Source organism: Mesoplodon mirus (assembly GCF_964341445.2).
Source record: "Mesoplodon mirus genome assembly, chromosome: 4".
Classification (NCBI taxonomy): Eukaryota; Metazoa; Chordata; class Mammalia; order Artiodactyla; family Ziphiidae; genus Mesoplodon; species Mesoplodon mirus.
The window spans coordinates 63,547,723-63,573,981 of record NC_138979.1 but is presented as its reverse complement, the minus strand read 5'-3'; the positions used below and the strand labels follow the sequence as shown (position 1 = coordinate 63,573,981).

Below are 26,259 nucleotides of genomic sequence, written 5' to 3'. Positions count from 1 at the left end.
ACATCTGTTGCTGCGACTGTGGGGAAGATGGGGGAGAGGCAGAGAAAGGGACAGGTAAGTTGTGGACTCCCCTGGCCCTGAGGTCCCACTTCAGTTTTTCCTTTCGCCTCTGTTCCCCCCACCTCTCACTGGCTGCAGATTGAAGAGACCTTGCGCGCTCCCGGGCTCAGCAGGGACGCGCACAGCCTCTCCCACCTCCCGCATCATCTACATTTGTTAAAGCCATAGAGACTCTTCCCCTGGCCAAGAGACGGTGACAAAGGGGCGCCCCCACGCCCGGCACCCCGGCTTGGCTCTTTCCAGTTCACCACACTCCCATAACCCTCGTCCCCCCCCCATTTACACATCTGCAGACATTGTCACTATCCCTAATCACACGACTCCCTCCCCATTCAAACGCGTTGGCACAGTCACAGACCCTCGCACCCTCCACACAGTGGCTCTTCATATGTTAGAATTACCCATCATCATGTAATAATCGCATCAATGTGTTGAGATCTCGCTAGGTTCACACACATTTTCAAAGGCACACCTTCACCCGGGACGCTCAGCATTCCCCCCTCCTGCATGCACACACATTCATGAGCACTCACCCTCACGCGCGGGTCCCGCCAGAGCCCGTTAGCTTTGCTGCTTAATTGAATGCGAGCCTCTTTTACGCCCCGCAACACGTGAGACAAACCATCTTTGAGGAATTTGGGGGAAGGAAGAGCTCACGCCTGAAGGGGGGAAGCGTGTCTTTGCCTTAAAACTCTTTTTGCAAAGGCAGGCGGTGGCACAGAGAGTCCTCACGCGGGACCGGCTGAGCTGCGCTCCGCAGGGGTCGCGCGGACTCTTCCTTCCCGCACCCCTGCTGCTAGCCGCCTCCTCCCCGAAGCCACGTTCAACACGATGCATAATTGATAGTGTTAGCAGAGCGCCTCACCCTCCCTGCTATTTTTGCCTGGCTCTGGGCAGCTACGAGCCCTGGTTTCCCCAGCTCCCACCTCACCTCTTGCCAGTCCAACCCGAAGACTAGAACGCACCGCCCTACCGGGCGCTCCCCTGCCCAGCCTCCTCAGGTCGACTCTGTACGTCTCGCCTTTTGTGGCTAAACCAGCGCTGGAAGCCCACCGCCCAGCTCGTGGGCCCGTGCGCACCGCTGGGTGGGGCAGGTGCGTTGGTACCAGCCTCCGCTCCCAGGAAGCCGGCCCGAGCACAGCCAAGAGCCTCGCCCTCAGGACTTGCCAGCTAGGGGCGAATGGGGCTCCGGGGCTGCAGCAGACGGCGGTATGGAAAGGGATGGTTACAAAACGTGTGCTCCTTTTGAGCACTGTGGGTTGGAGACTTCAGGCTTGAGCATCTCTCTCCCTCCTCCGCCCCCGCCATCATCTTCACGGTCTAACGAGCAAACACACCATCAACCCCACACACTAGCCCCCAAAGCCTCTGCGGCCCGATACCGCCCTAATGTTTCACACCCTCACACAACAACGGGCCTCAGCAAACTCGAATATTTGCTGTTCCGGACTCTCGCTTCCTGTCTCTGGCGAAACCCCGATATTTCTTTTGGCGACAAAGAAGTGGAAGCCCAGGGATGTCGAGGCATTTGTATAAAACGCGATTTCTGTTCCCCCTCAGTGCCCGTGGGAGCCCTGGAGACAGAGTTGCTGACCAGAATCGGAAAAGGGGTGCAGGCTTCGGGAAACACGCAGAGCCCCTGCCTTCCCCGGTTTTTCCATGGACACTGAGCACTCCGGGCACACGTGTACCCCCCAGCCCTCACTCGGGCCGTGGCGGTCTCTGGAGGTGGGTCGGTTTGGGGCCTCTGAGATCAATCTTCCGATTTCAGTGTTGAGCATTTTAATGAGCTGGGGAGGTGGGGGAGAGAGACGGGTGAGGAGCTCTGCCTCTAAAGAGACCACCCGATCGGGGTTCCGAGGAGCCTTTATAAATTAAATATGAACAGACTGGCGCACACACACTTCGCATCCTTCCCTCTCTCCTATTCCTGCGGTCGCTACAGGCAGCCCAGCCATCTGGGACCAGCGCATCTCGCTCAACCCAGAATTCAGAACCCAGAACTTCATTCCATCTGCCTGTGCCTGTAGTTCCCACAGACACCCCGGGGGAGGGGCGCGGGGGCGCCCTGAGGGAGAAGGTGTCTTCGAGGAGGGAGGAGGAGTAAGAGGATCTTGACCGTGCGGTGGGGGCAGCGAGAGCAGGTCCCTAGTCCGGGAGTGAGTCCGGGCGGTTTGGGCCTGACTGGGCGGGGGAATGGCGTGGCCGGCTGGCCTGGCACAGACTCTTTGTCTGCGGAGCAAGGGGGGCGTCCTGGGTGTGTTGTCCGCGCGTCTTGGGAATCCTGAAGGGCAATTCGAGGAGCCTTGGCCGAGGAAGAGGCATCTGGGGAGCCGGGGGCCCAGCAGCGAGGTTAGAGAATAGGGTCCTGTATGGGGGTCCTGGAGACTTTCCCTGGCGGGGGGAGGGGAGCCTGGCGTAAAGGCAGTGACCGAGGCTCAGGCACGGAGGTGCGCGACTTGCGGACCTTCCACCCATTTTTCATCTCTCTTTATTTTGTGTGTTGGGGGGTTCTCTTTGCTTTCAGCTAGGAGGCGTACAGGGAGGCAAGCAGGGGATAACTTGGAAGGGTTGAAGGACTGGAAGACAGAGGCTGGGGAATGGAAAGAAAAATGAGCTTGCTCACTCTCCTCGGAGAGCTTCCCGGACCGCAGGGACCCCACCCGCCCGAGTCCTGGGAACCTTTGGGGCCTGCGAGCCAAGAAAGACCCCCTTTCCTTGCTCTTTTGCCGGGGATGCAGAAGCCAGGGGAATTCTGCAGGGAGACAGGGCATCAGGCGCCTGGAGGGAGACTAAGGGCGCAGTGGTCACCCAGGCGAAGGCGCCGACTCCCGCGGAGCCCCGCAGCTCCCGCCCACTCTCCAGCAAGCGCTTTTGTTCCCCAAGCCTGCCCTGGGGGAAAGACAACCCTTACCCCCGTCTTGGACCCTGAAGAGGTCAGTGCCCGCCCTAGCAGGGCTAGACCCCGAGTCGCCCCGGGCAGAATCCGCCGAGGCCTGGGATGGGAGGTACGACTCCAGGATCAGCCTCCGAGCTCAGCTAGGAGAAGACTGAGAGCATCTCGACCGGCGCCGCCGGGCGCGCAGGGGCCTCTAATGTCTGTAATGTTGATAATAGTACACTTACTGAAGGGCTGGGGAACCGGGAACGAAGATAGCACCCCCACCGCCGCCCAAGCCTTTGATGGTTAAAGAAACAGACACCTAATTAGGTGTGTGGAAGTAGGGGAGAGGAGGGATACAAGGTTCCAAGACACCAGCGTGGAGGGCCCAGATTTGGAATCTACAGAATCCGGGCTAAGGCTTTTTGACCAGGCTGGGGTGCCGACCCTAGATACACCCAGGGCGGAGAGCTGGAGCTCTGGGCAGCTTTTTGTGGACCTCTAACTTCGACCTTGCCTATCCGCAGGGTCCCGAGAGTAGGGCGGGTTAAACCCCCGGGATCCCGGCACCAGCTACCCGGGTTCTGTCTATTCAAAGTCTCGGGCCCAGGCCTGGTTCGCGCGCTCCCCCTGCTGGAAACCGCCTGCCGGGCTCAGAGGCGCGGGGCAATGGCTGGGGTACCCTGGGCCCCGAGGATCGGCGGCTTGAGCCCCGGACCCAGGCGTGCACTGCTCCCGGCTCTGCATCCTGTGGCGCAAAGTTCCGAAGCGGGAGACGCTAAACCAAGGCACCGAAGCTTTCCTTCCCATGCCACCCAGCGTGTGTCCCAGGAATCTGCAGCCTCCTCACCCCTGCCCAACACAGGCACAGCCCCGGCTTCACACCCCATTGTGTTTTCAACGCCCAGGGCACAATAGGTACCCTCTGGATGCTCGTTGAGCAAGCCAGTAAGTTTAGTTCTCCTGGGACGAAACCGTCCTGTACTCCTCCCCAACCTTCCCCGTGCGGCATGAGTGCTTTCTCTCTGAGTCCAGTACCCAGGCCTAGAAGGCAGTCCTTAAGTCTTCTAACTTTGCAAGGGACTTATAAAATGCCCGAGATCTGAAAAAGAAAATCTTTTTCAGGCTCTAAGAGGGGAATAGAAAACTGCAAAGTTGGAAGTAATAGATATTTGATTAAAGGTTTAGGACATGTAACACTGTGCAGACAATTCAGTGCACCTGCACTCAGAGCTGTACATGCCCTTGTATTTAACGTGCCAGGTGGGTGATTTAATGAATGAGGGAGAGCCCCTGAGAGTAAGAAAGCCAGGACCCAGAAGGGCATCACAGATCCCCAGCATAGCAGCCTACTCAGCAGACCCTTCCCACCTGCCCTCCAGCCAGAATCTCCCAAACACTCAGCTTCCCACCTTTCAACTTCTGGAGTCCCCGTTTATAAACCACCCCCAACCCCTGCCAACTTCCATCTCTCCTTTCCCTCATACACATGCTACATAGTGGTTAAGAGGGAAGGTTCTAGCATGAGGCTCCACCAGGTACTCACTGTGTGACCTTGGCCAAGTTACTTAACCTCTCTGTGCCTGGGGGTGGGGAAGGGGTATAAATAAGAATACCCATTTTATTGGGTTGCTTGAGGATTAAATGAGTCAATGCATGCAAAGCACCTAGTACCTGGTACTTAGGTAGTGCTCAGAAATGAGCTTTTATTTTTTTCAACAATAGCTAGAATTAGCCATCATTATTACCTTGCAGCATTGGGTACAGGTATGATGAGATGTTCTGCTGAACATGCTTGTGTCCTGCTTCCCCAGTAGGGGGAAAGACCTTGGCCCTTCCTCCAAATATCTCTCTTCACTCCCCCCTACACCTCCCACACACCATGGCATAGGTAAAAATCAGAATTACTATTATTAGTTGTAAAAATCTCTAGTCTCAGATACTTAAACCCAGATTCTGACATTTGCAGCTGTCACCAGTGTGCCTGTTTGGGAAGAGAGACCTGCAGCTGCAGGCTTGGAGAAAGGTTTTTAATTAAAACCACAATCTGTTTAAGTATTTATTGGGCTCCGTAACTTTAATTATTTTCTAGGGAAAAACAGAAAAATCCACATTTGCATATAGGAAGACTGTTGATTTCAGAGGAGAGTAGCAACCTGTGGCAGTTTGCTGGAGGCAACTGGGAGGAATTTCCTGAATGGTTCAAATGAAGCTTGACATTATTAATAAGCTGGGATCCAGTTCATGATCTTCCTCCCAGTGCTTTCATGAAATTAGCTTAACTTTCTGGCAAGGCTCTTTATTGCCATCAAAATTAACAACAGCTCTTCCAGTGGCATCTCATGTAATTATCTGGGTCTGTGCTTGTCTCACCAAAGATGGGGGAACTCCTGCCTGGAAGAGGCAACACTCCTGCCTGGGCAACGTGCTTAGCTATTCTACCCAGCCCAGGCAGGACTGGTTCCCCCAGAGTGGGAGTCCTGGGCAGCCAGCCCCTCCATGGCAGGGGGAAGCAGGGGAAGGGAGGTCAGGGAATTATTTATGATGCTTCCATCTGCAGATAACAAAATTCCCATCTCAGTGTTTTAAACTATTAAGTGTATCATCTCACAAGCAGGAAGCCAGGCTGGCGGCTTCAGGGCTGGTTGATTCAGTAGCTCAATGACATCGGCAGGCTCGGGTTCTTTCTGTCTCTCTCCTCTCCCTTAACAGGGCTTCAACTTGAGACTCATGTCCCTCGGTGTCATTGGAGGGCTTCAGCAGCAGCTGGAGTAACATGCTTATCAGTAGCAGACTAGCGGAAGAGAGAGACTCGATTCCCTTTCCAGAAGCCATCACCTCTCCTGAGGTCTTCTTGATACATATTGGCTTAGGACTCCCCATCTTTGAGCCAATCACTGGCAAAGGGGATGGAATTGATTGGCTTAGAGTAATCATGTAGCCCTGAAATAGATGTTGAGGAGTCAATCCCAAGATTCACTATAAGCAAGAAATCCCCTTGAAATAGAGGTTGGGGAATTGCAGGATCAGAGTAATCTAACATTGTATCAAAATGAATTGAGAGTGACGTAATTATAATGAACTGTAGTAGATACCCCCTTACCTGGAAATTAGACCAGTCTATGTCCACAGTCCATGACGAGGGTCAGGGCTCAATGTGTGACCAGGATCAGGGAACTCTTTTGGGTAGGCATACAAACTATTCTCTGCTTTCATAGAATTCTTGAAAGGATAAAAATCTGTTCTTGGAAATGCCTGTGCTGGGATCCAAAGCTATTTTGGGAGCAGTGGAAGTTTCAGTCGTTAGTTGGGTATTTATGAACAGGAGACGTTTCTGAATTCAAAGATGTTCCTACATGACTTCACATCCTGAACATGTCACCGGGTCCCATGGCAGAGGAGAGAGGCACTTTACTGTCGAGGTGGAAAACAGGAGGAAGAATTCTACTTGTCTTATGAAGAATGCAGAGACAGCACAAAGGTGCCAGCTTCACAAATTTGCCGCGTGATCTTAAGCAACCCCTTGGACTCTCTCATTCTAAGTCTCTACCATTGCGAAGGTAGAAGAATGGGCTAGCTGTGCTCTGGAGCCCTTCCAGGGCTGCTGTCCTGGGGTGCTGTGGCTTGAGAAGCAGGTTTGCAGGTTGAATTGGGGCCTCTAGGGAGTGTCTGCCAGGGCTTCCTGCAGGAGGAGGTCTTCAGAAAATCTGGGGACCACTGCTTACCCTCCTCCTCATGCCCCTGGGCAGTTTCTTTGTTTTCCCCACCACCCTGCAGCCTGCCTCATCTCTTGAGACCGTCAGCACACCTGGGCCCAGGAGCTAACCACCCCCTTCCCCAAACTGCTACACACAACTCTGTAGGTAGGGGGAGTCCTGCTACAAAACACTTCCTTCACATAGTAGGAGTGGGGGGTGGGGGGTGGGCAGAGCGGGTGATGTGATTATAGATTAAATCTGACCAATGAATGTTTCAGGAGCCTGGTGTGTAGGCCCAGGAAGAAAGGCCAAAGCTGCCAGGAGCTCCCTGGCTGCTGGGGTGGGGTATGGGGGCGCATGATGCAGAAGGGAGACACAACTCTTTCAGCAGTTGAGGCCACTCCTCTCTGTTCTGGGACCCTCAACTGTCCATTGCCTGGTGCCATCAGAGAACACGGAGAGAGGTCATAATAAATATGTAGTCAGAGACTCCCTCCCCGCAACCCAGTGTGGTCCCCAGCAGAGCCCACAAGGGCAGGGCCCAGGGAATCTCCTCCTCCATCCCTCAGACTCAAAGCTCTTGGAAGGTCACCCAAGGTCTCTGCATCCACTGTCCCCATCAAAGCCCATGGGGGCACATGGCGGCATGGACCAAATTGAATTTCCTCCTGGGTATCTTCAGTCTCTTGCTGTCACCAGGCTTTTCATTTGTTTTTGGATGTGGTTTCCCAGAAGCAGAGCTGAGACAAGGATTCACACACCAGTGATCCATTAAGGAAATGCCATAGCAGAAACCAGCAAGGGAAAAGGGAAGCCATGGAAGGGGAGGAAGCCAAGCCAGGGTATGATTTCACGCAGTCTCAGCCTGACCCCAGGAAGCTCTAGGCATAATCACACCTCAGTTTGCCCTGATTCAGGTAGGGAAGCTTGGCTTCCACAGACGCACAGCAGCCGGACATTCTCTAGGGGCTGCCCTTGGGGATGGAAACTTCTAGGCATTTCCCTCTCTCTGTGCCTGTAGGCAATCAGTCCAGTAGCTGAAGGACAGGCCTCGGAAGAAAGTCACAGGTATGAGCTGTCAGAAGTAAAGCACACAGAAGCAGAGGGGTGGGCATGCAGAAACAGGTCTGCTACGCCATTCATTCCACAAATAGTAATTCAGTACCCCCCAACCCCCCCAACCCATGTTACCAGGTGCCCTGATTGGCCTGGGTGCCGCTGTGAACCAGGCAGATGATGTCTCTGCCCTAAGAGAGCTTACAGGCTCCCGCATCTCCCAACATGTTCAGACATCCTGTGTGTGAACCCTGGGGCTTCTGAAAGACTAGCGTCCCTTGGACAGGCTCCATCTCCTCCATCAGGTCACCTGGGGCCAAAGCCGGAAGGACTCTTTGAAACCTGCACTTGTCTTACTTAGACAAAGGACAGACAGGGAGTTGTCCAGAGTTGCAGAACATCAGAGCTCAGGGCCTGGAGGTCTTCTCTCCCTACCCCTCCACTTTATTGGAGAGAAGACAGGCCAAGAGGGAGGTCACAGAGCAAGTAGGGCCGGGAAATGCCCCCAGCACTCAGCTTCTCTGAGATGCCCTCCCAGGGCAGTCTGGTCAAGGGCAAGCTGAGCTCAGTGGCCATCGCTGACCTTGCCAGTTAGGAAGCCCTTGAGACTCTCTGGAGATGTGGCCTCTCCAGTGGCAGAGGGCAGCTGTTTCTGGAGTGGGATGGGTGCCCCTACTTCAGGTCTCTTGTATTAGCTCGCTGTAGTCCTCCTCCAGGGCTCGTGGGCACCAGAAGCAGAGCCATGCACATGTCTGAGAGGGACGAGGTTGTGCCCTGGATTGGAGCAGCCCCAATCGCAGCATGCTGACCCCCAGCCAGGCAGCCAGCTGGGGCAGAGGTTTGGAGGAAGGAGAGCCCTCTCTCGGGTGGGTCTTGCCCCGATGCAGACGTGCCTTCAATCTGCACCCAGGCAAATCCAGTTCTAATGGCCACATCTTGGTAACAACCAGTCAGAGTTCAGTGTAAGGGGATCCAGAGCAGGAGATCAGGGGGTGGGGACTTTTCCACTGACTTCCTGTGAGACTTTTGGAAAAGCTTCTCTCCCTTCTTGGTTCCAGTTTCCTCTTCTGTGCCTTGGGGCTGATCATCCCTCCCCACCCCACTGCCTCAGCTGGGACAGTAGCTCAGATCTGTCACATTCTCCCTCATCTGGCCTAACCCTACTCAAATTCATCCCCAGGAGGGACAGCCTCCCCCCACCCCCCGCAGTTCTCTGCAATGTCCTCTTTGAAGTTCTCCCAATAGGCTTTCCTGCCGCCTGCAAAACCAGCATGGACAGGCTGGGAAGGGTGAACCGGTGCAGCGCCTGAGATACCTCAGCCTGTCTCCCCATCCCCCCCACCCCCAGCCCTTATCTCCAGACCCAGCTGGAAACTTGATGTGTTTATTTGCTTCTCCCAGGACCTCCTCTGTTCAACCCACATCTTTGTTGGTGCTGCCAGAAAGTGACCTGCCTGCAGATGGCTGTGTCTGGTACTCAGGTTGGGGCTGAGGAGGGAGGGGACCGTAAATCCCTCCTGCCTGCAGCCCGCAGGGTGACCCCGTCGGGGTAGAGGAGACAGTGGAGGAGGTTTGGAGAGATGGGGACAGAGGCACCAGGAGAAGGATTTAGGGACAGAGTTGCCCAAATCCTAAATGGACTGGAACCAGAAGGGAGGGAGGGGAGGGAGGAGAGGAGGGGAGAAGCCTGCAGTGCTTTCTGGGAGTCAGCACAATGCCTTCTCCTCTGTGGCGTTGGATGTATAGAGTTATTTTTTTTATTGAGGATTGCCAGTTCACAAACTTTAGTGCTTTATGTATCTCATTTACTCTTCACAATTTTCTAAGTATGTATTGTCACCCCCAGTTTGCCTATGAGACCACAGAGGTTAAGTAGTTTGCTCAAGGTCACACAGCAGAGCTGGGATTTGAACGAGGTCCCTCCAAAGCCCACGTCCTAACTACTACTCAGCATCCTTGCCCACCCCAAGCAGACTTGACAAGGGCACCACCACCGTGGGCCCAGCCTCACCCACCCACTGCCTCCTCTTTGGTTGGTCTGATTTACTCTAGAATCAGTCCACTGTGGTGTCAAGCCAGGGCTTTATGGCTGTAGAACTCCAGGAGAGTGTCAGCCCTCGGGTAAATTCTACCCCTGGGCCCTCTGAACTTGGTCTGCACAAAGCTCTCAGTTTTAGACAATCAGACAAGCGACACTGGATTTCACAATATTTCCCATCACACTTGTTTGGCTGGATAACTTTGTGGAAAATTTCTGTGGTTTGCTAGCTAGCTTTTGTAATCTGCTTGGCTATCAAATTTGGGATATTTATAATATTTATAAACTGACTTTAGCATAGTCCAGGCAGCTGGTCTTTAAAGAATTCTTCTGGGCTGAGTTTAAGGAGGTTCCTTGAGCCAAGAATGAAGGAATTTTTCCCTCTGTTGGCAGCAAATGCATTTTGTAGGAGTGGGTAGAGATTTTCAAACTTTTTGTTTTGTTTTTTGAGAGGGGGAGTCAGTTGAAATTCTTGACCCTTCTCTCAGTAGAGTCCCCACAGGCATTTGCTTTATTCAGGTCCAAAAGGTTTGGAGCTGACACCTGGTTTCTGAGACAAAAATAAGTGATGGTGCTGCCCCCCATCCCTCCCTGTCCCCAGGCTCATCCTGGACCTGGGCCTAGGACTGAGTCCAGGACCAAGGCCACCCTGGGGAAGCATGTCCTCAGAGACCTCTGCCCACGTTCCCTCCCATCTCCCTGTAGCCTATTCTCACCTCACCCCCACCTGTGAACTGAGCCTCATGGAGGGGCTAACACCCACATGACACTTCTTACTTGCATTATAACTGGGAATAGGGTCTTACCCTAAATCATGCATTCTCAACCGGGGCAACATTGCCCCAGAGAGGATGAAAATTGGTCCAGGTTGGAGAGGGCACTAACAGCCTTAGATATTCCAGTGATTTCTGACCCTCCAAAGGACCACAGAACATAAACAGATATACAGTACATCTGTGTAAGGAAGAAGTAAAATGATCTCAATTTGCAGATGACCTAATCTTGTATATAGAAAATCCTAAGGAATCACAGTACTAAAATTTCACTGGGGGAGTCATGACTAGGAAAAAAATTGTCTAAAAAGGCTCCTTAGGGGGGCAATAATGGGCAAAAAAATTGGAGAAGCACTGTCCTTAAAGAAAAAAATAGAATTAAGATAAGTTCAAATTCTGGGACACTGGGACCAGAAGGTTGGGGTGTGAGTTTTCTGGGCCCTGCATCATGTGAGATCAACAGACCAGGAGGGCACGGGAAGGAGAGAGTGGAAAACCACCCCCACCCGCCCCCCCAAATGCATGGCAATGCATCGGGCAGTGTGGGCCACAGAGGGCTCCAATGTAGACACAGTCTCCCTGTGGGGCAAATCCCAACTCTGCCACATTCAAGTTTAATGATCTGGAGCAAGGTACTCCACTTTCCTGCCCTAACCCCCATCCCACGTCCTGGACAGAAGGCGGATGATGATGTAACCGCACAGGGTGTCTGGGGAGACTAAATGAGGTTAGCTGTGCTGAATGAGAAAAGAGTGTCCAGCATGTAATTATCTTTCAGTCGTGTTAGCTGGGAGCTTTATTCACCTGGTTGTCCAGGAGGCTTTCACACCTGGATGGGATGGGTCATTGTGCTCTCTCCAGGGTTCAGTGAGCTCAGGTGGAACCCCTGCTGGATGCTTCTAGAAAAGGATGGGGAGGGAGTCTGACTACACTTGAGGCTCTGTATTAGGGGGTCCTCCTCCTCAGTTCCTGCCCATCTCTCCACAGTTTCATGGACTTTTCTGTTGCTAAAGTGACACCTGTATCTTGAAGAGTGACTCTAACTCCATTCCTTTTTTTTTTTTTTAATATATATTTTGGCCACGCCTCGAAGCTTGCAGGATCTCAGTTAGTTCCCCGACCAGGGATTGAACCCAGGCCACAGCGGTGATGGCACCGAATCCTAACCATTAGGCCACCAGGGAATTCCCTATCTAACTCCATTCCTAATTAAATTCCTAACTCAGTGCCTAACTTTAATGACCAAATATGACCCTAAGTTTGATATAACCCCAAATCTTAACCTTAGGCCTCACCCCGACTCCTAACCCCACCCCATCTTATTCTGGTTTTAACGTGGGCCCTAACCTTAGCTCTAATCCTCACTCTAATGCCCCTGGTAACCCAGTATTTCCCAAAATTAAGTCCCCCACTTCCACAGTCACAAGTTTTGCTGTACCTGTGTTCCTTCTGAGCTTGTAGTTACTTCATATTTGTCTTTAAATTAGACCTGTAAAGAATCCCATTTTAGCATCATTCTGAGCAAGCATGTTCCAGAAATCACGGTGTTGATAGGCTGGCTATATTTTTTCTAATAGATGTTAAAATAAATACAAGGCGGTTAACACGTTAAAAATGTTTCTCCATGCACCATCTACCTAAAGATATCTCCCACACCACCGGAAGTATGCGTGGCACTTTGGAAAAGACTGCTGCTGCCCAGAGCCTTTATCTGACACCACACCCCTCGCCATCCGCGGGGAGCAGCAGCCTCGACACCGGGCCCTGTGGGGCTACAGCGCCCTCTGCTGGCGAGTCTGGGAGCTGCTCTAGCTCAGCTCCCCTTCCATCTGGGCAGGATCCACAAGGTGCGACTCTCTTTGACTTGACATTTCATGTCACTAGTTCCTTTAACTGTGTAGTTCCTTTAACTGTGAGGACTGAAGAGAGGTGAGAAAGGACCCCTTCCTCTAGATATAGGGCAGCCGGGGTGTGAGGTGGAGACAAGTCTAAGGTCAGAGGAGGTGGAGATGGGAGCAGGTGGGGCCTGAGGGAGGTGCAGGGTGAAGGGTCAACTCTGAATTATGGAGAATTGTCAAGGTTGGGACTAGGGGTCAGAGTGAGTCTAGGGTAGGAATAAGGGTGGAGGTGGGGCCGGCCAGGGCTGGATGAGGGGAGGGTGCAGGGTGGGGGAACAGCTGGGCCAAGCACTGGAGCAGTGGCTGAGTTTTGTGCAGTTAAAAGGAAGAGCAAGGTTGAGGTTAAAGCAGATTTTCAAGTGACCTTCCTGGGGGTGTCACTGAGCTCTTGGGCCTCAAAAAGGGGCCTGAGAGTAGGGGAGGGCTGGGAAGGGCTGAGCTGGGCTGCCACAGGAAAGCTGTTGTCTGCTCCAGGTCTGTATGGCTGAAACCTCCCATCTGGGTATTTTTGGGACACAAAGCCACCTACTGCTCAACCACTCCAAGGCAGACTCCCCTGCTCTCCTTCCTGGCTCCCTGGGACCCAGGAACCCCCAGCCCCACTAAGTTGTCTGCTCCATGCCAGATCTTGTTCTTTATTCCCCTGAAGACAAGCCGAAGTCCTTTGTTTGCTAAGATCCAATATCTGTTTATTCTTCTATAACTTATAAAGCATTAACACTGTCATCTTTGTTGTCAGTAAAATAAGATCTTACATTTGTGTGGTTCTTCATACATTAAAAGGCTACTTTCAGAAACATTTGATTGGTTCACACAAGATCCTATGAGGTAAAACAACCCATATTATACCATTTTATAGAGTCAGAGCCTAAGCATCAACAAGTTTGATGCACCAGACTAGAGTCAGAGGCAACTAAGTGAGGATTGAAACTCAGTGTCCTGACTCAGTGTCCAGTGTCCAGCTCAGTGTCCAGCAAGCTTGTGGTTAGTTGACATGGATAAACCTGAGACAGAATTCAAAGATGAAGCACAGGAGACATATTTGGATTCACAATTAGAGACTAAAACTCCAGGACTGGAATTTGGGCACCTGGGACAGGTAGGTGGGGCTAAGGGTAGTGGCACTGTTCAAATCACATTACCTGGCTCGTCACCCAGGTCAGGGGGGTTGCTAATTCCTACACTGCCTGTGCCAGGGGAATCCCTGCAGGCACTAATGAGAACTCCATCTGTGACATCCAGGGTACAGGATTTTCCAGCAGGGGGCAGAGGTAAAGTTCCTACAGACTCTGGTCTCTGGTCCCTGGCTCCCTCTAGGGGGTAATTCTTGAAGTTGGTGCTTCTTTCCCTCCAGGTGGCTCCCCGCTTTGGAGATGATCCCAGACAGGCCCACCCTGGTCTGCCCACTTGGAATGGGATTTCTTATCCTTGAGGCCTGTACCTGAGCAACAAGGGGCTCTCAGCTCTGCTAAGTCCTGAAAGACCCCCCACAAAGAACAGCTATGCCAGCAAGTGCCCCCTTCGCCAGGCAAGAGGCTGCTCAGTGGCTCCTGGGGTGGGCTGAGCAGAGTCTGTGATTGGTGCATCAGGCTTTGACGATTCACATCTTTATTAGAGGCTGTGACAGTGGAGCGAGGGCAGAACAGCCCTTTGCTGTAAAACCTGTGATCAACTCCATCTGAAGGTAGAAAGCATTGTGAGGCTGGGCTCGGCAGGCTCAGTCCCGAGGTGGGGCTGAAGGGAAGATGCTGTGAGGAGTGGTCCAAGCGCTGCCTTGCTGTTGCCAAGATGGTCATCACGGCCAGACTGAGGCTCCAGCCCCCTCCCCCCCTCACCCACCAGCCTGATTTACTGGGCTTCAGAGCCAGCGCCTACTTTAAATCAGAATCTTATTTGAAATGCAACAGAGTTCACTGTTAGAGCCAGCACTCTCAACGTGGTGGCACATTCCTATGTGATCCCTCAGTGGGTCTTCACGGCCCCCCCGCTGGATGGGGGCAGGGGTGTGGGTGCAAAGCCTTCACCCACATGAAAGCTGAGGCCATGGAGGCATCCCAGTATCAGGGGGCCAAGGAAGAGGGATGGGAGAGGGGCAGAGGGGAAGGGACGGTGGTTCTGCTAGTCAGACGAGACTGGCCTGACCTGCCTGTGTTATGCTGCTGACCTCTAGTGTGACTACAGGTTGGGGACCTTAGCTTAGGGCTGGGACCAAGGGTTCAAGAATGAAAACCTCCTTGACCACTGCCTCAGAGGCCTGCTGTCCATTCCTAAAACCCCAGAATGGCAGAGCTGGATGTGAGCTCTAGGACCATGCTGGCTAACCAGCCCATTTTATAGGTGGGGACGTGGGGGCTCAGGAAGGGGCCCTTCCCTGGGTTCCACTCAATGCACACAGTCAGGGCCAGGGCCAGGACCTTCTCTGCTGTTCCACACTGCCTGTCCCTGGAGGAGCAGTCTATCAGAGCAATGGTTCTGAAACTTGGCAGGCATCAGAATTGTCTGGAGAATGCACTAAAGCAGCTTGCTGGGAGATTCCAATGCTGCGGGTCTCTGGAGTCCACTGAAAGCGGTGCTGGGTTGGAGGACACACCTCAGGAAGGCTGGGGGCCGGGGGCAGTGCAGAGAGCGTGAAGGGCAAAGCCTCGACTAAGGGGAGGCATCTGTGTGGGCAGGAGGAGGGAAGTAGGCTTGGAAGGGTCACAGTCTGGAAGCATGGACAGGCATGGAGCAGCAGCCCCTGTCTCTGCTGAGAGGAGGCCCTTTGTGGGTGAAAATACTCCACAGGGGAGGTGAACAGAGCTGGCCCCGGGCAGGCAAAAGCTAGGAGAACCCAAATCCCTAAGGGGTGGTTTGGTTTGAAAGGCACTTAGGTACCCGTGGGACCGCTGGTGTTGCAGGCAGTGTCTGTGGGTGCTGTCAGCAGGTCCCCCCTGGGGCCATGGCCAGGGGTCAGGGAGGAGCGGCAAGGGCACCCTTGGGAGTGGGAATTGGGTGGCTGGGGCAATACGGGGGCCACTTCGAGAGCCCAGCGGCCAGGCCTTCTTCACCAGGGACCTCCCTGGCTCTGGCACCTGGGGGAGAGGGGCCAGCGGTCTGGTGAGCTAACTCTCCCGTGCTCCCAGGGCCGCACGGGGATCTGTGCGGTGGCTGCTTGGCAGGTGGCTGCTTGGCCTTGGAACCTTCTCTGTGGGATTTTTAGAGAAGAGGAATTTGGTCCCAGAGAAGGAAACTGATTCTGGACCAAATGACAAAGGAGAACTGGGGACCAGGACCTGGGAATGCTGTGATGGGCAGGGCCTGGCTCGGGGGCCCCATCCCTCTCTGTCCCCAGAAGAGCCTGAGCCAGTCATCCCTTCCTCTCAGCTCTGCTGGGAAGCCCTTTCTGCCAAGCTATGGCCAGCCAGAGGGGTAGCAATGCCTTCTGCCCCTGCTGAGGCCGGCCCTTCCAGCAGGCCTTCGAAGTAGGTGCCCAGAGCCTGCAGGTTGAGTGCAGGCTGGCTTGCGGGCAACGAGTGGGTCTGTAGGCTCAGGAAGCGGTTGTACTTCTTCAGGCCCCCCTGTGGATCACGGCGGTGTGCAGTCAGCAGCTCCTTGAAGCTGACCATGTGGAGGGCCAGCAGGCGGGCCTCAGCCCGGGGCAGGACAGCCGCCCGCACCAGGGGCTGCAGGGACGCAAAGCACTGCAGGCTGCTGAAGGAGTGGACGTGCGGGGCCAGCTGGGGGCCTGGGGACACCTCGAGGAGGCGGCACAGGTCGCGCATGGTCAGCACGGCTGCCAGGGCGCTGCGCTCACTCATGTTTCTCGCCAGGTAGGTCTTGGCCAGACTCTTGAGTTTGAAGCTGCTGGCCCCGGGCACGCACTCCCGGATGAGGGGCAGGGCGGCCAGGAAGCCTGAGATGGTGTTCTGGAACTCCCCCAGCTTGTTCATGTTCTCCAGGGCCTGGAAGAAGTTGGGGAGGCCAGGCCCCCACAGCTTATAGCAGGCCAGGATGGGCCGGCGCATGCTGCCCAGGAAGCACAGGAAGTGCTGCAGCCCCACCTCCAGGGAGACGGCCTTGGAGTAGATGTTGAAGGCCTCGGGCTGGATGATCACGCGGAATTGGCTTTCCTGGTTCACGGCCGCCAGCTGGCTAATCTTCTGGGCTGGGCAGGAGAGAAGGGCAGCGTGAGGCCCCAAGGGTACCGCAAGGTACCACCGGGAGCAGGGGGTCCTCTAGGGCTGCCGATACCCCCATCCAGAGACCCCACCTTGGGGCCTGCTGGCAGGAAACAAACATCAGCCTCAAATGCAGCTCTGACCCTGGCTCTGATGGGGACGGGGCTCAGAAGGGGAGGTGGGGCTGCCCTCCATGCCCCCTTGCTCCCCTGCTGGGAGTCCAGCTCCCTCCTGCCCTGCCACCTTCCCGAGTTCACCAAACACTTTCACTCCAGGTCCCTCCTGTCTGTCTTCTGCCAGCCTCCACCCACCTGCACTCGAGACCCCTCACTGTCTCTGCCTAGCCCTCCACTCCCTTTCCCCTGGCCTCCAATCCCATCAGTCACATAGCTAAGGCCCTCAGCTGTCAGAGCACTGGGTCAGACAGAACACCTGCCCAGTCCACTCCATGCAAAGCATGGCCCAGAATCTTCCAGTGAGGTGTGCAAACTGCTTCTCTGTCCTATGGAAACACCTGCTGCTTCCATCTGCCTGGGCTGGCACCACATTGAGTCCAGGCCGCAGGACAGGGCCTGGGCTTTTGCAGGGCCAGGGCAAGCACTATGGAGTTGAGGGAGAAGGGGTCATACTTCTCTGGGACCTTGGCTCTGCTGGCCTCCCCGTGCAGCTACCGTGGAACGAATGGGCCCTGTATTCAGAAATGTGCAGTCATGGCCTAAGGCTGTGCTTGGATTGCTGGTCTCACAGCAGCGACTTTCACATCGTGCTTCTGTTTAGAAGTGTGTTCCCAAGGCTCCCTAAGATGGGGGTGGGGTGGGCGGGAACCCCTGGAAGCTCTTGCCTGAAGCCTTTAGGCACTGGTCCAAGCAGACGTCCTTATTCAAAGAACCAAGTTCAAGTACCTGGGAGGCCCAGTGCTCTGCCCACTCTCTGGCTGCAGCCATCGGCCAGAGCTCAGGGCTCTCCCGGACTCGCAGACGGCTCTGACTGCACTTATCCTGGGGACTCAGGGACTAAGCTAGAAAGGGGTGGGGGGTGGCCATTGGAGAACCCACTTTCATTGTCAATCTTGAGGTCAAAGAAAACCAGGGGCCTGGCTTCTGCTCGGGAGTCCTCAAGGCTCTTGTCCAGGACCCCGAGGGAACTGGGGCCCTCCAGCTGGAGGTCACTGGACTCGCTGCTGCTGTCGGCCAGCTCTCGGGAGGACTGCAACACAGAAAAACCAACAGGTCAGGGGTCTGCGGGGGGCGAGAGGGAGCGCGGTGGCGATGTGAGCCTGCGCCCGTGAGCAGGCGTGCATGCTTGTGCGTGCATGAGTGTGGCAAGGGGGACTCAAGCACATGGGTATGGTGGGGGCATCTGTGTGCACCTGAGGGAGGGCATGTTACTGGGAAAGGGAAGATGGGTCTCCAAGTGAGCACATGAATGGATGTGAACGTGCACGTGTGAGGGTTGTGCGTGTGAACCAGGGCATGTCCGTTAGTGCGTGAGTAGGATGAGATCACGTGGGTAAGTGTGAGTGTGCGTGAAAAATGTGTGGGAATGAATGCAAATATCGTGTGTGTGTGCATCTGGGTGTGCACGAGGGGTGTGGGATTGTGGACCTGTGTTGACACGTGTGTGTGAAAGTGTGATACTTTGTGGGTGAGTGTGCGCATGGGTGAGCAGGGCTGGGTGTGGAGGATCAGGGAAGGTGCCAGGGCCGAGGCTGGCAGGGTCCGACGTGTCTGCTCCTGACTTCGTCTCTCTGAGCAGACTCAGAACAAACGTCATAAACCTGGGACAGGGGGAAGGAGGCTCATCTCGAACCTCAGGTGTTTCTCTGGGAGGGGCAAGGTGCCTGGCTTTTCCTGTCCCCCAAGTGAGCTGAGGTCCCAGTGTCCTGCACAAAGGAGAGGGGAAGGCAGCTGGGCCTCCGGGATGCCAGCCACATCTAGGAGGATACACAGAGCCTGGCTGTGAGAACAGTAGAGAGAAGGCTCCTCAGGTTTGGCATCCAGGAGATGGTGCTTAGGGAAGCCGGAGGCCAGGCCTCCTCCAGGCTGGCACCTGAGGGTCTGTTCTCTCCCGCACCAAGGCAAGAACACTGTTGAAAGGGCTTGGGGCTGGGGAAGAGCTCTGGCTATAAGAGTTTAAACCCCGGGGCTGGAGCTAAAGAGAGAGGTGGAGTCTTTCATAATGTAGAGTTAATTGCTTATCATTTGCACACCTGCCAAAGCCAGATGTTCAGTCTTTGGTGGCCTGCTCAGAACCTCCTGTGGATGCCACCTGTGGACACTAACCAGACACTGGGAGGGACATGGCCAATGTCACAGGGCCGGCCGGGGGCACTGCTGGGACAGAGTCCAGAGAAGGCCTCGATCGTTCCCCCTTAGGGACTGTCCCTGGTGGCTGATGGAGTCGGCCTCACCTGGGGCCATCTGAGGCCTCCCTGAACTCTGGCCTCTGGCTAACGTCCCTGGTCTGGGGCAGAATTAGCATACTTTCTTAGGCCCTTCCACCCTCCAGGTGAAACATTTGTTTTACCAAAACTTCAGCCAAGAGCAAAGTCTTTACTAATCACAATTAAAATGTGCTTACTGAGAGGGGCTGATCTGTATTTGCCTTTCATGGCCCTACCCCAGGCTCACCAACTTCCTCCAGTCACTGATAGAAACAGACATTCACTATGAGTCCATCTAGAGCTGGTTTTGCTTACAGCAGCCTGTGAGTTCTGGGACTTTATACCTGAGGCCCTAACTTGACAAGAGATATGCCTTGCATATCTGTGATTTGGCCATACATCCATTTGGCCTGCCTTGCTCTGAGTCTCTGTCTCGCTGTCACGGCTCCCTTGCCTCTCTATGAGGAGCCTTCTCCAGGAGTCTTCCTTAAAGCTGCTAGCCTGTAGACAGGAGATGCTGCCTTCTTCCCCCATGGGAGAATCAAGTTGTTTTCTATCTCCAATCTTCCAGTGCCTGTTCTGATCACAAGGCAGGGGTGTTCTCACACTTGGGCTGGTGGAAAGAGCTGGACTCCCCTTGCTATGGCCTCCCCTGGGCTTCGGCTGAAGAGCTGTCCCCTTGGCCAAGTCTTCTCTGCCACCCACCGACACAGTACGCTGGGCTTTCCCTTCTTCCTTCTTCTCTTTGCTCCAAACTGCAGAAGCCCTTGCAGTGGCCCAGGGTGCTTCCATCTGTCTTCTGGTACTGTCTCTTCAGGCTGTAGGGCCAGAGTCTTCTCTTCAGATATTCTCCTCCAAGGGTTGAGCTCCCTGGCAAGCAGCACAGCTGCATCCTTGAGCTAACTCCCCCATCTTTATACCAGGGTCATTTATGATAGCCATGAGAACCTCATTTTTTAAGAGCCTCCCATGGTCCTGGGGTCATTTTCTCTTTTATAGTCATGGAAATATCCTTCGTCCTGAACTTCCTGAAGACCTGCTGGCTCCCTTCATAAAAGGACACCCCTTTCCGCTGAGTTGTTGAGGGAGGGAGGGCTGAATCTTCCAGCTGTGACTCCTTTTCCTCCCAGATTCCTCTTGTCCTTGGGAACTTCCATCAAGTATGGCTACCCCATGGGAGTGGTCTCACTGGAATGCCTCCCACTGTAATCCAGCCAGCTGTAAACGCAATTCCCCCTCCCTGCCTTAAATCCCAGCAGTACAGCTGGGAAGTACTGACACAATTAAAAAAGCCTTTTTGAAGACCCAGAGTTAACAGAATCAGCACACAGAGGCTCCAGTGCAGGATGTCTTTCTGGCCCTGCTCATTTTCTGCCCCTGTTCCGCACCCCGACACTGCCACTTCCCGACCTTATTCCACAATCAGGATAATGGGGAGGGGGGATAGAGAGGGAGAGTGGCAGAGACCAGAACCCAAGAATCTAGGAGAGGGCCTTTCATTGGAAAAAGCTGAGATTTGCTTGGAAGGGAAAGGAATGGCAGCAGAAGGAACTGGAGTGGGGAAGAGACCAGAGCCCATGTGTGAGGACTCAAAGTGAAAAGTGGGACAAGGCTTTGAAGGACCAGGGAGTGGGAGATGATGAGGGCTAGGGTGAAGTGGTGGAGGATTTAAGGAGTGCTGCTGTGAATTATGAGTTGGATCCCCTGTAATAGTCTTTGAAAGATGTGAGTAAATACTGGACACTTGGTTAATGGACTGTGTTTCTTTGACTACAAAACTGTGTTCAGACTGGGCCACGTGGGATCTGGGATTTTTTTCGGGACACACAGGCAATCAGGCTCATGAGCTCTATTTCACTTATCTTCATCACAGTCAACTTAGCAGATCAATCACATCCCAACTCAACACAGCAGGTGTAATGGCCATTCCAAGGTGCTCATAGGAAGCAGCTGGGTTGACATCACCTTCTAGAAGTCTAGGAGGTTTATCTGGGAAGAGCCAGTATTTCCCCTCCACACCTGGATCATATCCCAGCAATGTACACCTCACCTCTGCTCAAGGCTGATACGTATACAAATGGGCAGCATTTCTCTGACACAGATGTGCAACTGACTCCCCCAATTTAGTGAGTCTCTACCTTGGTTGTGCATAAGCAGCTTAAAAAAATCTTGATGTCCAGGCTGCACCCCAGACCAAGTCAGTTAGAATCTCCAGGGGTGGGACCCGGAAATCTGTCCTTGGTAAAACCCCCCAAGTGACACCAGTGTGCAGCCAGGATTGGCAACCACTGTCCTAATTACTGATTTATTCCATGTTTGGGCATCAGCAAATCAGACAGGAGCCAAACTCTTTGATATTCAACATTCCCACCTGAAGATACCTATCTAGTATCTGACATTAATACTAATCAAGAATCCCCAGCTCCTGAGGAACTTTCTTAGCACCCGAGCTTAAGCAACAGCTGGGATCAGTGTGGCAAGACACGCACTGCTGTATTTTGCAGACACAAAACCACAGCTCTTGCAAAGCCTGAAGGCCCCAGAGATACTTCACATGTTATCTGTTAACCTAAACGATCCCATTAGCCAGCCTGTGGCCCCTACTGCCCTCTGCCCACTGCTCTGGCCCCTCTGCAGGCTGCTGCTATGCTACCCATTGGAGGACACGGCTCCCATCTTCTCAGCTGAGCACCTGTTTCTTTTTCTGATACACTCACTCACCAGCATCACGGTCCCTCCCCTGGATCGGCTGCTCCCCACAGGCCTCCCTTCCACTGCCGGTCACCACTGCCACTTCTGCCAGGGGCTGCCCCCTCGGCTAGGCCTCCTGCTGATTCCACTTGGTCCTGCTGCTATCGGGCACTGGGGTGAGTCTTCTGTCCGAAGAGTGGACGAGAGCATCTATCTTTTTCGGCTTTGGATCCGTGAACCCGGGGCCCGCAGCAGACATGTGTCTGACCCACCTCGTTTTTAAGCACAGTCCTCACTCCAGGTCTCCAGCATCAGACCTGTGTCTCGCCCCTCCACCCCAAGACTACAGCCCCACTGCCTCTCCCAGCGGGGGCGAGGTCTCCTACAGAGCACCCCTGCTGCCCAGGCAGCCTCTCCCCAGCCCTGCCCACCACGCCAGGTCTGTGCCAGAAACGACCTGCCCCCCATGTCTCGCTTCCAGTCACTGACAGCTGCAGCCCGAGCAGGGGGCCTACACACCCTGGTACACTTGGAAACGCAGTATCTTAGCAGACCAGTATTCTACAGCTCTCACACACTGGCAGGTTAGATAAAGGCTGCAGAGAGTGGAGGACAGGGGAGTCTGGAGCACCCTGCAAATGTTGCCCTGCTCTCTTCCTCCAAAGAACTCTGGGAGCACCAGGGATCTGGAAGGGGGTATGGAAAGTGGGTGAGAGATGCACCTACTTAGGGGGATCTAACTTGTGTTTTTTTTTTTTTTTTTGCGGTACGCGGGCCTCTCACTGTTGTGGCCCCTCCCATTGCGGAGCACAGGCTCCGGATGTGCAGGCTCAGCGGCCATGGCTCACGGGCCCAGCCGCTCTGCGGCATGTGGGATCTTCCCGGACCGGGGCACAAACCCATGTCCCCTGCATCGGCAGGCGGACTCTCAACCACTGCGCCACCAGGGAAGCCCTAATTTGTGTTCTTTAAAAAAAATTTTTTCCCAACAAGTTTTGGACTCGTGTAATGGTTAATTTGAAAAACTTGTCGGAAGAACCCCTACACAAAGGCAGTGATCCTCTGGCTCTCTTGCCTCCAGACCTGCTCTCCAAAGGTGAGCAGCGGCTTCTAATCGTCTAATTCTTCCTGACCTGAAATGTGCTTCTCCTTCCTGAGTTGATCAACCTCAGATATCATCCAGTGGCTCCTTGCTGACAGCTGAGCACTAGACTAACCACCCCGGTCCCACCCCACCCCCAAAATACTGCTGGTTTCCGTGCCTCCACCTGACACTCATGAAGTCTGGCAAGACTAAGGGCGTTCCAATCCTTTTCTCGCTCTTTCCTTCCCAGGCTTCTGTCTCTACCTAAGGTCAGTCTTGTTTTAATTTTATCAAGATTATGGAATAGAAAGAAGTGTCCAGATTTCAGAGGAATTTAGAACATGGAAAGACTCAAAAAGTGACTGGCTGTGAGGAATAATAAAAAGCATAGGGGGAGTCCTGGGCAGCTCTGGGGTCTTGGCTTCTGTAACTAGGCAGATGTTGCAATTTACTGAGAGGAGAGGAGGAGAGGTGGAGAGACGAGTTTGAGGCTTCTATGGGGCATCTGAGTGGAGCCGTCAGGACGCCATTGGCTCTATTGGTCCTGCGGGCAGGAGCCCATAGTGAAGCCGTGGGTGTGGCTGAGATCATGGGGGGGGAGTACACAGACTAGAAAGAGAAGAAGGCCCAGACCTAAGCCGGAGAACAACAGTTAAAAGAACAAAGAGACCTGAAGGGGGAGTGGGGAGGAGCAGCCAGAGCTGCAGGAGGAAGTGTCCTGAACCCAAGGGAAGCAGCAGAGTCTTTTGGGGAGTTAAGACTGAAGGTGACCACTGGACTTGGAGGCGTGGAGGTTACCTTGGTGCTGGTGGCAGGGCTCACTGGCATGGTGGGGGAGGGCCGGGGAGTGGGCTGAGGAAGGAGCACCAAGGGGGTGAAGGTCCGAGGTGGGGAATTGCCAAGATAGGAAAGACTTTCTTCAGGGTGCCTAGCTGTAGCCCACAGGAAGTGTTGGAAGACACAAATGAGGATGGGGAGATGCAGTAGGCTCCCAAGGAGACAGGAGGGCGGGGCCAGGAAGAGGGGGAGTGAGTCCTACAGGGAGGTGGCCATCCCCACCACCCTAACAGAAGGAACGGGGGAAGGATGTAACCGGGTTGGGTCAATCTGTCATCAGAGAGCGAGATGGGGGCCGCTCCCATGCCACCTGTCATCCTCCGAGGGCAGAAGGTGCAGCCACCTGGCAAGAGCGAGCGGGGCGGGGATGAGGGACCAGAGCTAGGGAAGTGGACATGCAGCAAGGGGCCGTGGAGAGCAGAGAGGCATGCTGAGGCAGGAGGCCAGGGAGCTCAGGAGACAATCATTTGCAGCTTTCCTTGCCTTGCCTTTTCTCCAACACAAGTGGCGGCCTCCTGGTGGTGGCGTGGAGCAGGGGAACGCTACCGAATCCTTCCAGGGCTGTCTCTGGAGGGCAGGCTACCAGGAGGCCGGGGGGGGGGGGGAGGCAGGGCACCGAGACCCTGGTGAAAGGTTGGCTGAAATGGGGGACCTTGCTGGCTGGTGGGCAGGAGGCAGAGGCAGAAGGAGCTGGGAGGGAGAGGGCAGAGGTCCTGGAAGGAACGGGTTGAGAGCTCAAGCAGGAGGCTGTGGTCAGAGTCTGCATGGGACAGTTTAGAGATGGAAAGTTCTCAGTGATGGCGAGGTCTGGGGGGAGGGGCATGGGGGATGGGACTGGCGGCTGCATGGGAATGGGGCAAAGATCCCTGAAAGGTCAAGGCGAGGAGAGACCAGGGTGCTGGGTCCTGAAGTCACCCAGGAAGGCTGGACCTGCGTGGGGAGAGGAAACCCAGGAGGCAGTCTTCCTACGTGGGGAAAGGCAGGAGGATGTCTGAGATGAGCTGGGGCAAGTGGGGTTCACCTGGAGAGCCCGAACCTCAAAGGCACAGGGGATCTTGCCAGACGGTGGGACCCAAACAGGAGGCACAGAGGGCCTGGACCCTACCTCCCACCTCTGATGCTCCCAGGGTGTGGGGGAAAGAGGGACATAAGTAGCCCCACAGGTGAACCAAGCGTCAGTGCAGGGAGGAGACAAAAAACACCTGCAGGGAAGAACTAAGCCCAGCAGGGAATCTGATGGTCATGGAAGAAGGGTTTGCAAGGGTGATCGTTCAACAAGTATTTATTGAGCAGCCGCACCTGCCAGGTCCTGGGAGCAACACAGTCTCTGCCCTCGTGGGCTTACATCCTGGCAGAGGCCCAGTGGGAAGGCTTGGGGTGGGGGGATGGGGGCAGTGGGAGGTGCAAAGGGTGAGAGAAGCTTCCTTGTCTTGGGCAAAGAGGCCCGAGGAAGTGAGGAACAAGGGCCTGAATCTCAGTCACGCCCCACTGGCTGGGGCAGACTTGTCTCTTTGCCCAGAGGTCCATGGAGCCATTCATTCCCTTGTTCACTCTCTAATGGTGTACTGGATGCCTACTGTGTGTAGGACCTTTAGGTGCGTGGGCTGGGCTGGGGAGCAGGGTGGAGGGGGCTTGGGGAGCAGAGGGGGTGTGTTTGCCACAAGGTTACAAGAGGAAGGTGACCAGGGTCAGGGCTGCAGAGGAGGGAGGCACTTGGGGCTCTCAGAGGCTTGTCTGCGGGGGGCCCGTGCTGCTGGGAGGGCTCTTTGGAGGGTGGGGTGGTGGGAATGCATTTGGAGGTACTTCCAGTGGGACCTGGACCTGGGGATTCCCCATGGGGGCTCTGCCAGAGTCCCCCGGGGAGACTCCTGCTCCAAGAGGCTGGGGTGCTCCGCCTCCCCCGAGCCCCCCCATGAGAGAGGCATCAAGCTGGGGAGCCACAGAGGAGAGAGGAAGGGCAAAGAAGTTGTTGAGCCACTGGGTCACACGTGGTGAGCCCCGGAGGGAGCGGCCGCGGGATCGTGCTGCCTGTCCCGCCCGGCGGGGTGGGCCACTGGCCCTTTTGAGGCGGGCGGGACACTCCTGGAGACTGGCAGGTTGGCTGGGATTCCCGGTGGTGGCCGGGGCGGTGGCCTGGACAGGCCCTTGGGAGGGAGAGCAAGTCCACGTGGGGGCACAATACACTCTGAGGGGCAGGCGTAAGATGTGGCAAAGGCGCAGGTTTCTTTGTGCTCTGCGTGATAGGAAGTGGATCCCACGGTGGACGGCAGCTTGCTGCTGGTGAGCGGCAGGCTGTCCGGGACACTCAGCATCAGGGACGGCAGCTTGCTCGGCAGGATGGTGGGGAGGCCAAGCCGGGGGTCGGCATGTGCCACGGGGCAGACGAGAGGCCCAGCAGGGGTGGGACGCTCGGCGAGCTCTCGGCGGGGGCTGGGCTGGCGAGGAGGGAGGTGCGACGGTCTCCATGGGCTCCACACGCTTTCCAACACAGAACCTCAGACTGAGGGCTGGAAGGGACCTCAGGGACCACCCAGTCCAACCTTCCACTCTATTCCGATCCCTTTTGCCCCTGGACAGGTGACAGCCCAGCCTCCATTAACAAACCTCCAGGGACAGAAGGGTCACAACCCGTAAGGTCACTTGTTCCATTGTGGGATGGCTTTAAAGAAGTTCTTCTTACATGGAGTCACCACGTGCTTGTTT

General features: G+C 54.9%; 1 protein-coding gene across 6 annotated transcripts in view; it reads right to left on the bottom strand.

The window, feature by feature from the left end:
* Positions 1–13,095: 13,095 nt before the first annotated feature.
* The window catches only part of PML (PML nuclear body scaffold), a 44,420-nt gene continuing 31,256 nt past the window's right edge, over positions 13,096–26,259 (bottom strand). For 2 of the 6 annotated variants that reach the window (XM_082618402.1, XM_082618407.1), the window contains exons 8-9: positions 17,617–17,767; positions 13,096–16,548 (exon numbers count right to left, since the gene is read on the bottom strand). In XM_082618402.1, the coding sequence (XP_082474528.1) occupies positions 15,764–16,548; positions 17,617–17,767 (936 nt within the window). In that variant the 3' untranslated portion in view covers positions 13,096–15,763. Of the gene's footprint in view, positions 16,549–17,616; positions 17,768–24,822; positions 26,161–26,259 lie in introns of those variants that run through there. The other 4 variants (XM_082618405.1, XM_082618403.1, XM_082618404.1 and 1 more) reach the window with 4 other exon arrangements.